We start from the raw sequence: 16,407 nt of genomic DNA on the forward strand, positions 1-16,407 counted from the left end.
TTTTCTAGTTTATTTGTTATTTTAAAAATCACCGCCGGAAAAAAATTCTGTATTTTATGTTCCAAAAACTAAGGAAAACAAGCTGGCAGACAAAACAAGAATTCTGATGAAATGATCCTTAATATCCTCAATAATGAAACACAGTGGTGAATGTGGCAATTAAAATCAATTTAAAAAAATCTCTTATACAGATGGACTAAACGCTATCAAAAGTGCTATTGAATATATATGTAACAACAAGAGGCGACACCAGCCTTCCTGTTATCTCTAAAAAAATGGCTAAACATCGCCAAAGCAATGTAAAACAAAAAACGATTAAGGACTTTTTTAAGTAAGCTATTTAATTGGTATCAATTGTATGTGGTGTACTTGTATAAATTTTGTATTTGTTAAATATATATTATATTTATACCTACTCTTTTTCTTTTCTTTTTTATACTCTTCGCTTAAACCGAATTTTATTGGTTATCCGATTTAGTCTTAGTCCATATTAACTCGGATAATTGGGACATTACTGTATTTAAAAACTTTATATAAAATGTAAAATATATTAAAATAGCTCTATTATGGAAAAAATATACCTTGGAGCTATGTTGCAAAAATTTATTAATTAAAAACTATTTTAGTAAGAACATTAATTAATAGTAAATAATCAAATATATAGGTATTCTGTGATTTTTTATTTATTTATAAGACTCATTTGCAATTAATAAAGAAATTTTTTTTTGTAAAATTCAACAAAATTACATGCACACAATATAAATAGATTTGTTGTTTAAGTAGAGCAATGACCATATGATTGAATTTGAGCAAAAGAGAAAGAATGACAAAAATGATGCAATAATTAAAATAAAATGACAAGATAATAATCTTTTGCGATAAAATTGATTAAAAACAATGTTTAATTCTTTTGTACCGATTGCCGCATTTGCATGTCAGGATGAAAACACTTTCATCTCCCGGCCATCACGCTAGTTCAGGTTAATTTGTTTGAATCTGTGCAAATGTGAAAGAACGGCAAAAAATTATGCATAATAATCTTTTGTGATAAAGACAATGTTTAATTCTCTTGTACTGATTGTCGCATATGCATCTCAGGATGAAACACTTTCATCTCCGGGCCATCACGCTATCATGCCAAAGTGATTTCTCATTCATTTCACACTATCACATAATTTCCAGTGTTCTAGAATGCTCCAAAAAATATATTTGGTACACAATGACATTGTATGTCAATAGATGCATGTTGATCGGCATTCTACTTGAAATTAGAGACATAGGACTCGCATGCACTTGGCTTTTAATAATGTAAACATGAGGAGAAAGAAATGTTCCCGTATCACACGCGTTAATACACTCTTCAAAATAAGCATATAGTATTTGTTTACAGTAAGTGGTAGAGTTTTATTTTTGGTAAAGTACAGTTTTCAATTGATAGTTCAATTGATAGTTTCAATTGATAGTTCAATTGATGTTACACTATCCAATCATTGAAAATGTTTAACTGAACTTGAAATAGCAGAAATTGTGTAAAACTGTATTTAATCAAGAAAAAACTTAAATAAATCAAGTATGTAAATAAAAATATATATATACAGTATATATTTTACATGAACATGTTATTTACTTTACAGTTCATTATTAAATAATACATTCATATTTAAGCAATTAATTTTAGCCTAACAGCAAACCCCTCAGTCCATGGACAGACATTCGCAAAAGAGACTACTGGCCTCAGCGATAAGCAGTAGGGTTAAAAACCTCAAATAGTAAACTTTTAATGAAACCTAATGCTCTAAGTTCTAATAAAATTTAACTACTTTTAAATGTTGTTTTTAATCAATTTGAAGAGATTATTATGAAGAGATTGCATGAAAGAATAAAAAGACAAAATTAACATTAAAAAGAACTTTTAGTACATTTAAGTTATAAGCCAATAAAGTGCAGAAATTTAAATTTATATATGCGTGGGTCAGTATTGTGGAAAGACAGCAGAAAAACAATATTAAATATAAGTGCAGAGGAATGAAACAAAAAGCATGAAAAATCTGAATTTAATATATTCATTAAAAATTCTAAAGCAAATTTAGTACACAATTTCAAAATTGTTTGCAAAATTTGAAAATATTTTAGCAAATACCAAGAATTATTGAGTAAGGCATTCTTCATTAGTGCAAAATCTAAAAATAATTTTTTTATGCCTTTTTGACATTAAAGATACAATAACTAAAACCTTATTCATACTTATTTATAATAAAAAAATTACACAGATGTCGAAACCAAACTTCAGTTACTTCCGTTGAATTAAATTCAGTTGGGTTAAATATCTGTATTACAGCAGAAGTGATTGTCTTTGGCACAAACATGGCAAGCAATAATTTTATTCAAATTACTCCCATGCAAAATACTTTCAGTGATATCTAAAAATAATAGAATATTGCAAGGAATTTGATCACCTGAAATGGACACAGGGACGGTCAAGGGTGAACATTCCGTAGTGTTCTTAGCATCATTATGCCATGCTGTTAGTGAAAATAAAATGGCTATAAGCATTGGTGAAAAATCAAAGAAAAATAATCGTGATTATACAAATTTAACAATCATGCAAAAACAGGATTTTTTTAAAAAAAATCCTTCAAAGTGCATGAAGCACACTGTCAGTGCAGAAAATAAAATAGCAGAACATTATTTTTATAACAACTATTTAAAAACACCAAAGGGACCTACCTAAAACTATGTGATATGTGCACATATAATTTTCTTAAGCTAACAAAAATTTCAGCATTAAACTACAGAATTCAAGTGTGATAATACTAGGAATACTACTATTAGAACATGCAGTGAAGGACAAGTTTTAGACAATAAAAAAAAATTTTTGATAAGGAGCTTCTTTATAAATTTTTGGGAAAGTGAAAACCATTCAAAAGGTTTACTTACTTAAACCTTAAAGTTACTTAAACTTTTATAAACACAAGAGTGAAGTAAATGCTTTAAGAAATGAAAATTTTTTACTCTCCGTTAATACCACAAGATTAGATTTTCCCCAGTTCCAAGAGAACCTTTTAAATTTAATGATCATTAATTTTAACTTCAAAATAGCAGATTTTAAGTATTTCAGACATGATATTACAAGAAGAATGTAAATAAAGAAATGCTTGTGGAATTTAAAAAAAATTCAAAAGATTGTATTTAATCAATTAAGAAAACTGTTTTCAATACTGCAAATTTAGTAACTACTTTTTATCTAATTTTTTAAACCATTTCAAGGATTGAAAAGTATTAAATTAAACACTATATAATTTAAATTACAACAAGTTCCTAAACTTCTTAGCAACAAGAATGATAGGTTAGAAAATATAGTATTTAAAAATGAACAAAATATTTTATATTACATGTAATATTGATACAAAATTGTAAGTCCAAACAAAAAAATAAATAAATAAAAAATAAAAACTTACAAAATAAAACCTGTAATTCAAGTAAGGCAGACTAAGGTAATAAAACAGACAAAAGAGACCTCAATTAAATTAGCAAAAGGTATTTAATTGAAAATATATTAGTGAATGAAAAATTAAAATCAATTCTAAAAGAAAATTTAAAAAAGTTTCGCCTATCTAAAGCTGCCTATGCTTATTTCGAAAATGGCGCAAAAGGACATTAAGGAGAAAAGTTTTGTCCCCAACTGCCACATTTTTGTCCTTGAAAACAGCGATGTTCTTTTTCACAAATACAAGAGACAGGCGTACGCATGCAGAGAGTGTTCAGTACATAAGCATTGTTTTCTCATATTTCATTTATGGCATACATTTCCAACAGCAGTTGTTACTTCCACACTTTTTATAGTAAAATGGATCCAAACTTAGTAAACAATGAAGACATCTAGTGAGTTAATGCTATTCATATCATTATATTAAGTTTTGTCAATTTCCAGCCAGTGTACAAAGCTGATTATGAAAGTGGTGCAAAATATGAACATGTAAATGTGTTAGAAACATTAATACGCAATCACTTAAATACATTTATGATCAAAGAGTACACAGATAAAAAAATACAAGGGATCCATGTATCATAGAAATATGTGTTTCAATAAGCAGTGCACAAGTATAAAAGAGTCACGTTGTACCCCTAAATTTTAGAGGTACAGAGTACCTTTCAAATTCAAGGGCAAAAATGTTCCTGTTTTACTTCTGAAATCAGAGGTACTGTTTTTAGAGTTTGCAGTATTTTTTAATGCATGTTTCCTATGTGCTAGACTATGAAACAGAAACTACAGAAGTAAGTAGTGAAAATAAAAACATAGTTAATGCAACTAATCTCTGAAATCCAATCCACTAGTTCCTTTAATGTAATTTATAAGACATTATTAATATAGAACTGATAATAAGTATTAATATTAGAGCATTAATAATATAAAAGTATAATATAAAAGTATAATAATGAAGTATTAATAATGATATAAGTATCAATAACATGAAAATAAGGTAGTCTATTTTGCATGCCAAATCAAACTATTATTGATGCCAGTGATGCTTAATTAATGGACTAGATCTGTTGCCAAAATATCTATAATACCTCAATTATTTAAAAATTACTGGCATCATCAACAGTTTAGCAATTTTTGTACGATCACCCAAACAAAAGAGTATCAAAAGAGTAATTACTACTTACTTTCAAAGATATTATGAACTTATTTAGTGCAAAAAGTGAAAAAAAGTGAGTAAAAAGTTTTAATAATATCACTACACAGCATTCGGGTGTCATGTAGTAAGATGAGGGGTAATTCATTTTGGAAAACCATGAATTAAATTTTTTTTTCATTCTTAATAATGATTTGAATACAGATTATCCGCAACAACTGGCTCCTACAAATTTAGAAATAGATTAAACTGTGTTAACAGTCGTATAGTTCATAATTTAATTTCCTCCAGAATAATAAAAAATGAATTATATTTCCATTAAACAAAGTTCTTATGGAAGGACTGTTGTTTAAAAAACCATATTAAATCTATTTACTACACTTATCTCTATGCAACAATTTCAATAAAGAAAAGAAAGAAAAGGCGAAAAATGCTCAGTTTTCCCATGGTTTTTCACTGGGAAAGAAATTCAAAAGTTTTAATCATAAATTTGTCATCACTTATATCTTTTCCTTGAGGTAGTTTCAGACACAGTATTCTTGTATATTAAATAATCATAATAAAAAAAGCAATGAGATTAGATAAGGTTATGAAAGCTTAAAAAATGGAAAGTAAAATAACAAATAAAAGGGTTAAATATATACACACAAAAAAAAACTTAAGGCATAAAATTTGATGCAATGAAGATATTTAACTACACATTAATATTAGAAAAATCAACAGCTATAGAGATTATATTCTGTTTAAAAACAGAAATATTTCTAAAGACCCAATCATCGAAGTTTGCTTCAATTTTTTAAGCTCAAAAATATGTTTTAAAAATTCAAATACTGATTTAAGAAAAGATTTATTAAGGAAGTGCATTGTTTTGCCAAATAAGAAATTATAAAAAGATATGAAATATACATACATAATCAGTTTTAACTGCTCAACTTTCTAGAAATTAAAATCTTATACATGTGTTCAGCTGGTTATAACAAAGACCAAGTAAGGTTAAGAAAAATAGAAAGCAGCAAAAATAAATAAATAAAAGGGTTAAATTTTTTAAAAAAAAACTTGTTAGGCATAAAATTTGATGCATTGAAAACATCTAGTTATACACTGACAGTATTGTAAACATGAGATACGTCAACAGCTATAGAATTATATTTCGCTTAAAAACAGAGATATTTCATGAAGACAATAAGAAATAACACAATTATTGTAAAACATTTTTGCAAGGTAAAAAGAGAAATCAATGCAAATAGCTTGCATAAACTTTTTAAGCTGAAAAATATAAAACTGAATTTAAAAGCTGATTCTAAGAAAAGAATTGCTCAGTTGGTGCATAGTTTTTGCCAGACAAAAAATTATTATCAGTCATTGAATGTACATATATATTCCTTTTTAATTTCCTCAAACTTCCAAAATTTAACAGTCATACAAGTGTTCAAGTACATACAGGGATCAAGTAGGAGAATTTTAAACACAAACAAGCTGTAAAGAATTTAAACGCAGTTCAATTAAGACATTAACTATAGAAAGAATCAGTTAAATGACTTTACAATATGTGAAAATTTTAAAGTCTTACTATGATGAAAAATAAGCAACCATTTTGGTTCAACAGCATCAATATATCTATTTTCATTTTATTTATTTTATAACTTTGAAGTATTAATTTTTGAAATCAAAAATTACTGGCACATATTGCAAATTCAAAAGAATGTCAAACATTTCAAATCTTAAGATTGCAGATAATCTAATGTTTTGCCATTTTCTGGTTAACTAAGTCTGTCAACTTAGTTAACTTATTCTGTGTGGATTACACTCAAGTTTTTTTTATTGAATATAGAGATAATCTAATTAAAGTAAAAAATACTTTGAAGAAAAAAAACAATAAAATTCTTAAGTGAAAAATTATTAACTTAGCATTGTTTACTATTCTTTTAAAATATATACTCCCTTTGTTTCATTTTATTATGATAAAAAGTCCTCAAATTAAGAATTTGATCAATTTTGACTTTAAATCACTATTTTTATACACTATTAGATCAGATTAAAAGAGGGCTGTTATGTAAGGAAAATGGCATATAGAGGGGAAAAAATCAGAAATTGGACGTAGTAGTTTTCTTTAATTTATAAGTTATAACTTAATAAGTTATAACCCCACACAATGTGAGAAAAATCTCCTTGCATATCCAACAAATACAAGAAGTAGTCAGATAGAATGCCATTAAAATGCACGATAGAGGCATCATTGTACCAGAGATAAGGGAACTGACAAAGCATATGCACCCACTTTACTTTTAGAAGAGTTAAAAGTAAGAAACGATGGAAAATTATAGAAGCTAAGACGAGCAAAGTGCAGCGAAAGATTTTATTCACTGATATAAGAAAGTAAAGCTGAGCAAAAGAGAATGAAAGAAGTTTAAAGTAACAAAGCGATAAAAAAAAGAGGATATAAAGCAATGATAAAACTATTTAGTCACCTGAATTGTCTTTCTTCTTTTTGCGAGCTTTTTTGGCTTCTATATTGTTTCACAAAAAATGAAGGAGAAAAGAATATTAATGACTGGATCACATTTATAAGTTTCACGGAATTAGATGAATCATTAAAAAAAATCAACAAAACAAAAATATGGATAAAAAACAAAAAAGGAAGGTTAGGTATCAAAATATATTGTAGGTTAGAAAATACAGAAGTAAAATAAGTATAACCTAATAGTAAAACTAATCAACATGCATACATAAATAAACATAAAAGACCAGATAACAAGTCTAATCAATCAAAAAATATTTTTGTAGTGTTAAGATTACTAAGTACTCTCATAGTACGGAATTAGTTAAGCAAATTCAGAACAAAATATATGAGTAATTACGAAAGCAAACATAAAAACCTTTTTTCTGTATCTTTTTCTGCTCGTCGTCGTCACTCTTAGCAGCTCCAAGTAAAGTGAAAATGATTCCAGCTTGAGAGTTGACACCTACAGCTATCACCAACATTTTCCCACTTCCTTCCATAACATGAGTCCCTGATAAAAAGTTATAAACCATTTAGTTATTTAAAATAGCTATGAAAATATGTTAATATATAAATAAAATCAAATAAAACTGTACAACATATAAAGCTTGTAAAACAATTTTATTTTTAAAAAAATCCTAATTTATATTTACAAATGGTTAGGTGAACTTGCAGACATTTTAGCTGTATTTAAATACTCTCAAGTTTCTCATTTCATTTTATCCACTTTTTCTTTTAATTTTTACGAATCAAATGAGAACTAAGATTGTATTACACAACAGTGATATAATATGTTTTTATAATTGCCAATTTTGCATTAGAATATGAAATATTTAGTTTTATGAAACACAATGTAATACTTTTGAATAGTTGTTTCCTAATCTTTTAATTGGGCATATTTGGCATTTGAAAATAAATACATCTAGAAACGATAAAAAAAATATTGATAATTATTTTTCTTTTAAATTCTTAATTTACCCTACTTCTGACTTGACATCAAATGCATAATAAAAACAGATACAAAGCTTTATAATTATTTTCTTTTTTTAAATATTAGTTCATGTATCGTGTATTTCACAGACAACCATGCTAATAATATGTATATTAAGAAAGGAATTCAAAATAATAAAAGCAATTAAAAATAATACTTCCAGTGGAAAAACGCGCTAAGCAGCTGAGAATACAAAAGGAATTGAAACAAAAGAAACAATGAATAAATATGACAACTGAAGCTGATGTTTTCAGGGGGTACTAGCTCCGGAAGCCATAAAAGATAAACCTTTCCCATCTAGATAGCATGACAAATGTCTAAATTGCTCTCTCTCTCTTCGCCAAAGGTTTTGCCAAAGTCCAGGAATATAATATTTTGCCAATGCAAAATACATAAAGCAAATACAGAAGTATAAAAACAAGACAAATACATAAGAATAATACACGCAACAGTTTACTTGAAACAAAAATTCATTATTTTTACTCCATTTTTCATTGTTTTGAATAATATGCACTTTTCACTAATGAGATATAATGAATAGTATTTTCTTTTTGAAATAAACATAAAAATATCACAAAAGTAATTAAATAAAATCCACTGGAATAAAAAGTATAATTATTTTTATTCAGTTATATTTAGGCCAAAAATATATCAAGTTTAAAATAAAGTATGCTTGAAAAATAAAAGAATAGCTATTTTATGTAAAAAAAAAACAAAAGAAAAAAACAATTAAAATTCACTATTCTAGAAGAATCTTATGTTTTTAGAGCGTCTCTATTTTTTTTAGGCATTATCAAATTCAGAAACTTATTAAATATAAAAACAAAAAATCTACTTTATTATTCAAGCAGAAATATAAAATGATTTATTATTTTCCTTGCACCAAATAAAAGTCACCTTAAAAATTATTAGATAAACTTATAAAATTTATTTTTTACACAAAATCTTATCAATCGAGTGAAATGAGAAAAATTTTATATGTTAAAGGGTAAAATGATTAAAGCAGAAAAAATAACTTCTTATTCAATTTTTGAAATTTTATAAGAGTAAAGTTATAAACAGAAACTTGGAAAAACTCACCTGATAATAAAATAGGATCCAGATTTTCACCTTTTTTTACATGATCTGATTCTCCAGTTAGTGAGCTTTCATCCACTTTTAAGTCGTTACTTTGTATAATTACACCATCAGCAGGCAAAAGATCACCTATAGTTAAAAGATAAAAATATCTTTATAACTAATTTGATGCAATGAAGTACTCATGTCATTAGTAAAAAACATACCTGGTTATATCACATAAATTAGTAGCTTATTAATCAATTTTATAGTACATATTCTTAATGAGTACCTTAAAAATTTTAAGAGGTTTTCAGAGTGCACATGGAGAACTCAAGAAAAGGGAGGGGACTCCAAGAAAGGAAAATAACAGATGAAAACTTTAAAGTGAGTATATTTCATATTTTAGTAGTTGAAAAATTATTTAAATTTTTGATTCTGTATAAGTATATTCTGTATAAGTATAAGAAGTAGAATAAAATCAATACACGACAAAATATTTAAATATTATTGTATAATATCTTAACTATTACAAATAATTTAGATAATTATTCAGTAACTATATAAAGAATTGTGTAATAAATTATTTATGAGAAGAAACAGTGGAAAAATAGTAAAGGGCAATAAAAAATTAAAAAAAGCTTTATAATGTGCCTATCAAACTATTTTCAAAGTACCAGCTTTTATTTCTTTTGACCATTTATCATGTAATGTTCAATGATCCAAAAGAAAATTCATAACTATATCTCAGATATTTAACCTTTTAATGTAAAACATATTCTTAAGAAAGCTAATCCTAGCTTTGAAATTGTTGTTTAACAACTCCAATGATAACTTGTTAAAATTTATAAATGGAGAATTAAAATTATAATGTTTTACAAGCAATATTACCTAACTAAGCTGAAAATTCCTGAAAAATAGATCCTTTCTAATTGACTTTTATTTGGTAAGAGCTTTTATATTAACACAAAAAGATATATTATTCTGTTAAATAGAATAATAATTATCTTTAAACTTTTCTGTGTACTTCAGCCAGAGGTTTGAGGAGAACTCCAAGTTCTTATTACTGTTTTATTCTAATAATATATTACAACAATATATTCCAACAATATATTACAATAATTATTAATCTAAATTTCTTTAGAATAAAAAAAAAACTAACCATATTTCACCTGACAGATGTCTCCCACTACAATATCACTAACAGGTATTTGATTGAGCTCACCACCACGGATAACTGAGAATTTGTGTTCAATTTCAATCCGATTTTGCAATCCACGAAATTGTCTCTCCTTGCTGTAATCATTAAATGCTGTAACTAGAACAACAATTATAACAGATACTAAAATGGCTGCACCTTCTATCCAACCAGCTTCAGATTCCCCTTCATCATGAGAACCTAGAAATGGATTTCAATTCATTAATCACGCATGATCCCTTATTTTGATAAAAGGATAATGCTTGTTAAATTGTATTTGATGAAACAAAAACATTTTGAACAAAAAAAGAAGTTTAGAATTTAACACAATATGCAAGGAATAAAGTTTTAAGCAATATAAGTTCATTAAAAATAACAATGATGAAATTTTGAAAGCAATAAATAAAAAAAAATTTTACTTGAAAAACAAAAGCGAAAACAATAATATTTTACAATATATCTTGGGTGATATATGCAGTTTTAAAAAATTAACCTTGTAAACTTGCCTACAGATTATCAAAAAATACATATGCATACTGAAAATTTACTTATAAGAAAATTGTAGGAACAGAACAAAACAACAACAACAACAAAAAATAATAAATTTTAAAAAAATATCTTAAGCTTCTATGTTAGCAATTACCAAAAGATGTTTTGCAAAATATTAGAGTTCCATAGAAAGAGTTACAGGGGTTCAGAGAATTAGAATTTGCTTTTCAATCAAAAATAATTTATTATATTAGTTTGGTTGATTGTATGAAATTATTTAAAAAGTCGATGAGAAAAAGTAGCAAAATTAAATATTTTTTCAATAAAAATATATCAAATACATTACGCAAAAAAAAAAAAAAAAAACTGCATTTATAAAGCTTTCAATTCAATTTAGTTCAAGCTTTTCAATTCAAAATTAAATAACTAAAAAAGAAAAAAGAATAAAGTTTCTCTGATAACTATACTCAAAATTTATGACAGTTTCAGCTTATTTTGCAGTATTCAGCTTATTTTGTTCTTTTTTAGCCTAGTCATGCACCAAGAAGAAAAAAAATTTATAATTTAAAACATTTCATTCTATACCTCAAATATTTTCAAAATAACCTTGAATTCAAATAATAGTTTTTTCTTAGGTTAGAATATTCACAGCTGTTACTGAACTTTTTTTCATATAATGCTAGGGTTCTGCCAAAAGATGCCTTGATCGTTTAGGTTTACATTGCGAAAATAATAATACTAAATAATAATAAAATTGGACCACTGTTCTTTGTATATAATTTAAATACTTTCTGATTTTGAAAAGACTACTTTTTTCCATTTAAAAAGAAGAAAACTTTCAGCATGTTATGGATTCGAAGCATGGTGTGTTGGCAGCAAAGTTTTATACAGTTTAGCGGGTAATCACATGGAGAGTTCAATGCTTACAACTTTTAAAAAAATTACAAATTTAAGGTCTTATTTTGCATTTAAAAAATTTTTTTAATAAAATTAACAGGAAATAGCCAATTTAAAGTTCATTTTATTTTTAAAAAATTTTTTGATATTGTCTAAAATAAATAATAACCATGGAAGGTCAGGAGGCTATAGAAATAAGAATTCCATCAACTATTTTATACATACATTTGTAAAGATTAAAAAAACAAAAATTGTAAATAAAAAGATTTGACTAATAAGGAAAAAGAATGAAATTATGTCCAAAATTTTATATTTTGACCAGAAGAATCGGAGAAAAATAAACTTTAAAATCAATAATGAAGCTGAAGTTTAGTAAACCAGTGTTTAGTACAGTAATTCTACAAAGTTACCTAAGTAATAAAACAATTATAAAGAGGATTTTTTCTATCTTACCACCCAATTCCAAATCGTCAGGTGGTTTATAAAATGCAAGACCTAAAGACACTACAGCTGCGATTTCTAATATTATGAGGGTGACATCTTGTAAGGCTTCCCAAACTAATTCTAAAAAAGTTTTCGGTGGTCTAGGAGGAATGATATTTGCACCGAATGTTGTCTGCCGATGTTCAATATCTGCTGCAGAACCACTCAAACCTGAAAGAAAAATTGCATTAAAAAAATATTAACTGAGCAACAGCAAATACAGATTTGATACATTTATTAAATATTATACAATTAAGATAGAAAGTCAGCGATGTTTTTTTATATGCCTTTTATGAGATTTATATTTTCAAAAATTTCATGGAAAATTATAAATTGGCTAAGTATTGTTAACTAAGATACTTATAAAAGATACAGAACATTACTTCATAAAAAGATCTCTTCATAAAAAAATAAAACTTCAAAAAAATTCCCCTTATGAATTTTCTAAAACAATGCAATCAAGCACACTCGGAATATTTATAAACCTGATCAAGTTAAAGAGAACAGAATAAAGGATTCATTTTTAAATTTATAGAGCAGTTCATCATATAGTAAAAGCTTGATATAATGAGCACAGCATATAAGGAAATGTTCGCTAGTCCGACAAATTTCCAAACCATCATCAAAATGCTAACGTTAAAGATGAAAAAGTTGTATGCTTATAATGAGTTTAAAATTTATCCGCCTTCCTCTCTTAAGATAAAAAAGGCTTTAGACAAATACATTATTGTGTTCTTTAAGCAAACAATATTATATAAATAAGGTTTAAAGGGTAGAAACTTTTTATGTATTTTAGATATGTAACCAAAAAAGCGAAAATCAAAAGTTTTCACAAACTTTGCTTTCGAACAGGGCTTCTTACAATTTTAACAACTTACTTTGACAAAGCAATGTGTATATGTCACTACCGGTTAAGTTATCTTCTTTCTAACAGAAGAAACAGTCTCAAATCATTTTGGTTTATGGTGCACGGTAACAATGCTACAGGGAGGACAAGCACTTAACTAGTCAAATGTATGAAAAATGAATTGATAACAAAGTGATACCCAATAAATTCAAACAAACTGATTATAAAGAGTGGAATAATAAAAAAGTGGCTACAGAAATTCTAAACTATCCAATAAATAACAATTACAGGTACACAGTGATACTTTTTAGATATTATAAACAAGACTTCCAACAACCAATATAATTCAAACACCTGTGGACCAAAAAAAGGGAATTTCAGATTTTTTTCCCTGAATCTTGGCTACCCTCAGACACTTTTTATGTTAATGGGTAGTAACAATGATTAGAACTTTTTTTCTTAAATTTTATATTTGTAACAATGCTTTTGTATGGATATATAGCCTCTTAGTACATGCACTGGTTGCAAGCCAATGATCTACATTATGTCAGATCAAAGTGAGACAAACATATTTTCAACCCCTTGCATTATTTTCAGGAGTTAGACTCTTGATGAAAATTTTAGGCCAAACTTTTATATCATAAGTTGGCCCGTAATAAACATTTCGGGCCAAACATGACTATCGCGAGCCGTACTCGTGGTCTTAATATCGGACTAAACAAGAACGTCTGAATGGGCTCTTATCGTATCATATATTTAGATTCTATTTTACATTTTTAGGTCTGGTGATACATTTATTTCAATCTGAACATTTATTTCAATACAAATATTACTGCAATAGATTCGCTTCAAATTATTTGTATTTTGCTATTAATTAACCATATTATTATTAGTTATACAGAATTTGATATAAGTAATAATTAAAATAATTTTAAAAAGTTTTTTATTCAAATTTATTTGAAATTCACAAGAGCACAATAATGAAGTAAACACAAGTGCAGCTATCTTGCAATTAGTCGTAAGCATTGTATTTAAAGTTACGACCCTCAGGCTCTTTTTGCGAACATAAGTTAGACACAGCTTGTTCCGAATTTCTGAGTAGTCCAAGGGGTTAATCCTCAAGAAGCAAAAACATGACTGCTGACAAACAATGGTCATGAAAGAGAATTTCTAGATAAAACTGTCCAAATGTTTACATTATATTAGCAGCTTCATGTTGCAAGAGAATGTGAAAAATACTAACCATCAGTAGGTGATGTGTAGAGTTTCTTGCAGATCTCTTGTACAGAAGAGTATTCATCTCTTATTTTTTGAATGGCATCTCTACCACGATAATCCATCAGCTCTCGAAGCTCCTTGACCCCAAGCCCATAACGGGCAGGGCGTCCCTCTATTGTATCCATCTTGGATACTAAAAGACAAAGATATCCAATGTTACATGTTAAAACAAAACATTTTTACAATAATTTCAATTTTATTTGGTAAAAATATGTCTTGACAACAAAAAGTATTTCAATAAAAATGCGTACCAATGCATTGAATCTAAAAATGATGATTAACATTTCTAAATAAAACTGAAGTCTTTGACCAAAAATATTGAATTTAATTTACTAAAGATGATAAAAACAATATGAGATAGTGGCTAAAATTTGTTGGTGAAACAGTGAAATTTTAAAGTATGTGAAAGCAATTTTTTTAAGTTAATTTTCAGAATGATATAAATCAATACATTTGAATATAATTGGAATAATACTACCAGAAGTAATTTGCATAATTATAACTTCTTTGTAAATAAATTACCATATGATAAGTGAGTAAATAGCATTTGAAAAAACATAACACTGACAATATAAATCAAATAATTACATAATTAAAAGGATATACTTGGTTTTTGTTTGCATTGAATTAACTGTCTTGCTTAAAGTTATTCACAGATATGACAGCCACTTCTAAAGATCTGCGTGTACCCCTGAATCCAAGATCTATTGGGTTTTTTTTTTGCTCTTGATCTCGCCCAAAATTTAGATTTACAAAGCCAAAATTTACGAAGATATAAAGTCACAATTTGTGAAAAGAGAAGTCAAATAAAATATTATTCACGAATCAATATATATCATACTCCCTAATTTTTCTACATCTAATAATTTTTAAATTTTTTAATCCAAAGCTAAACCAAACAGATTTTTGCATATTTCGTTAGTTTGTAAGTAGCATACGAAAATTTCATCATGAGTCCGAGCTTGAAGACTTTGTTTAGCCAATTAGTCAGTTTCACACTAAAATGTTAATTATCAGATATGACGCAACAGAAAGTTGGAACAATATTCAATTTTTTTTTTTTAAGTATTAAAAAAAAAAAAAAAAACGTTAATATATTTTATTTTAGAAAGATTAAAAATTTAATTTCTTTTTTTTACAAAAAACTGTATCCATTTACAAAAAAATTTAGCATCAGTCATCAAATCACCAAAAAAGTAAAGGTAAAAGTACAGCTTAATCTGTGGAGATCCAGGGGTCAAGAGTTCGACTTTGGCAGCCGACGTGCCAGGTTTTATTTGTTATATTATTGTTACGGTTAAATTTGTTATGGCTAAAAGCCCTTTTTTGGTTGTGGTGTTGAAGTTAGGAGGGAGGTGTATCATCTTAGTGAGTTCTTCATGGTGGTTTAAAATTAAATGACCAAAAAATAATAATGAGGCCATGGTTGGGTAATATGCATGATAGTACAAACAACTTGCTTTCATAGCTAGAAATTTATATTCACCATGACTGTTTACAGTAATCTGGTTAACTCTTGCATTGAAAACATCTATAACTTACTCGTTGTAATTTGAATTTTAAAAAAAGCAAACAGGCAAATTTAACATTTTGCTTGTTTCTTTTGTCAAATGCATAAAAAAAAGTATGTGCATGAGCAAAATGCACAATCCAATAACTTATAATAATAAGATAAATGGGAAAAGAACTGAATGGTTTATTCCCACAACACAGGTCAAACAGTAAAGTTTTTAAAAAAATACTGTGCATGTATCTGATAAACATATACAAATTCTAGACAATTACTATTGTTACTCTCATTATCAGAGTTAAAAAGTCTAACAGGTCATTAACCAGAATTGGGCTTTTGATGACAAAAACTGGTTTTCGACATGGCACGTCAAAAACCGGACAAAAAGTGTCAAATGTTGAAATCTGTCAAAAACCTGGGACAAGTTTCTTTTTGTCATTGGGGACATTTACAAGATATCAAACCATGCATTAGGATTACTATAATTATAATTTATAATATTATAAAAAATATAGCCAAAA

At 27.1% G+C, this 16,407-nt stretch overlaps 1 protein-coding gene across 17 annotated transcripts in view; it reads right to left on the minus strand.

Annotated features, from left to right (window-relative positions):
• The window catches only part of LOC107436424 (plasma membrane calcium-transporting ATPase 2), a 180,370-nt gene that overhangs the window by 46,304 nt on the left and 117,659 nt on the right, over positions 1-16,407 (minus strand). For 9 of the 17 annotated variants that reach the window (XM_087157562.1, XM_043041787.3, XM_087157564.1 and 6 more), the window contains 7 exons: positions 14,342-14,509; positions 12,222-12,422; positions 10,347-10,583; positions 9,209-9,334; positions 7,514-7,648; positions 7,106-7,144; positions 2,457-2,522 (listed from right to left, as the gene is read on the minus strand). In XM_087157562.1, coding sequence (XP_087013688.1) covers positions 2,457-2,522; positions 7,106-7,144; positions 7,514-7,648; positions 9,209-9,334; positions 10,347-10,583; positions 12,222-12,422; positions 14,342-14,501 — 964 coding nt within the window. In that variant the 5' untranslated portion in view covers positions 14,502-14,509. The remainder of the gene's footprint in view (positions 1-2,456; positions 2,523-7,105; positions 7,145-7,513; positions 7,649-9,208; positions 9,335-10,346; positions 10,584-12,221; positions 12,423-14,341; positions 14,510-16,407) is intronic. The other 8 variants (XM_087157571.1, XM_087157572.1, XM_087157570.1 and 5 more) reach the window with 3 other exon arrangements.

This window comes from Parasteatoda tepidariorum, chromosome 2 (genome assembly GCF_982258835.1).
Source record: "Parasteatoda tepidariorum strain Cologne lab strain chromosome 2, Ptep-v5.0, whole genome shotgun sequence".
Lineage (NCBI taxonomy): Eukaryota > Metazoa > Arthropoda > Arachnida > Araneae > Theridiidae > Parasteatoda > Parasteatoda tepidariorum.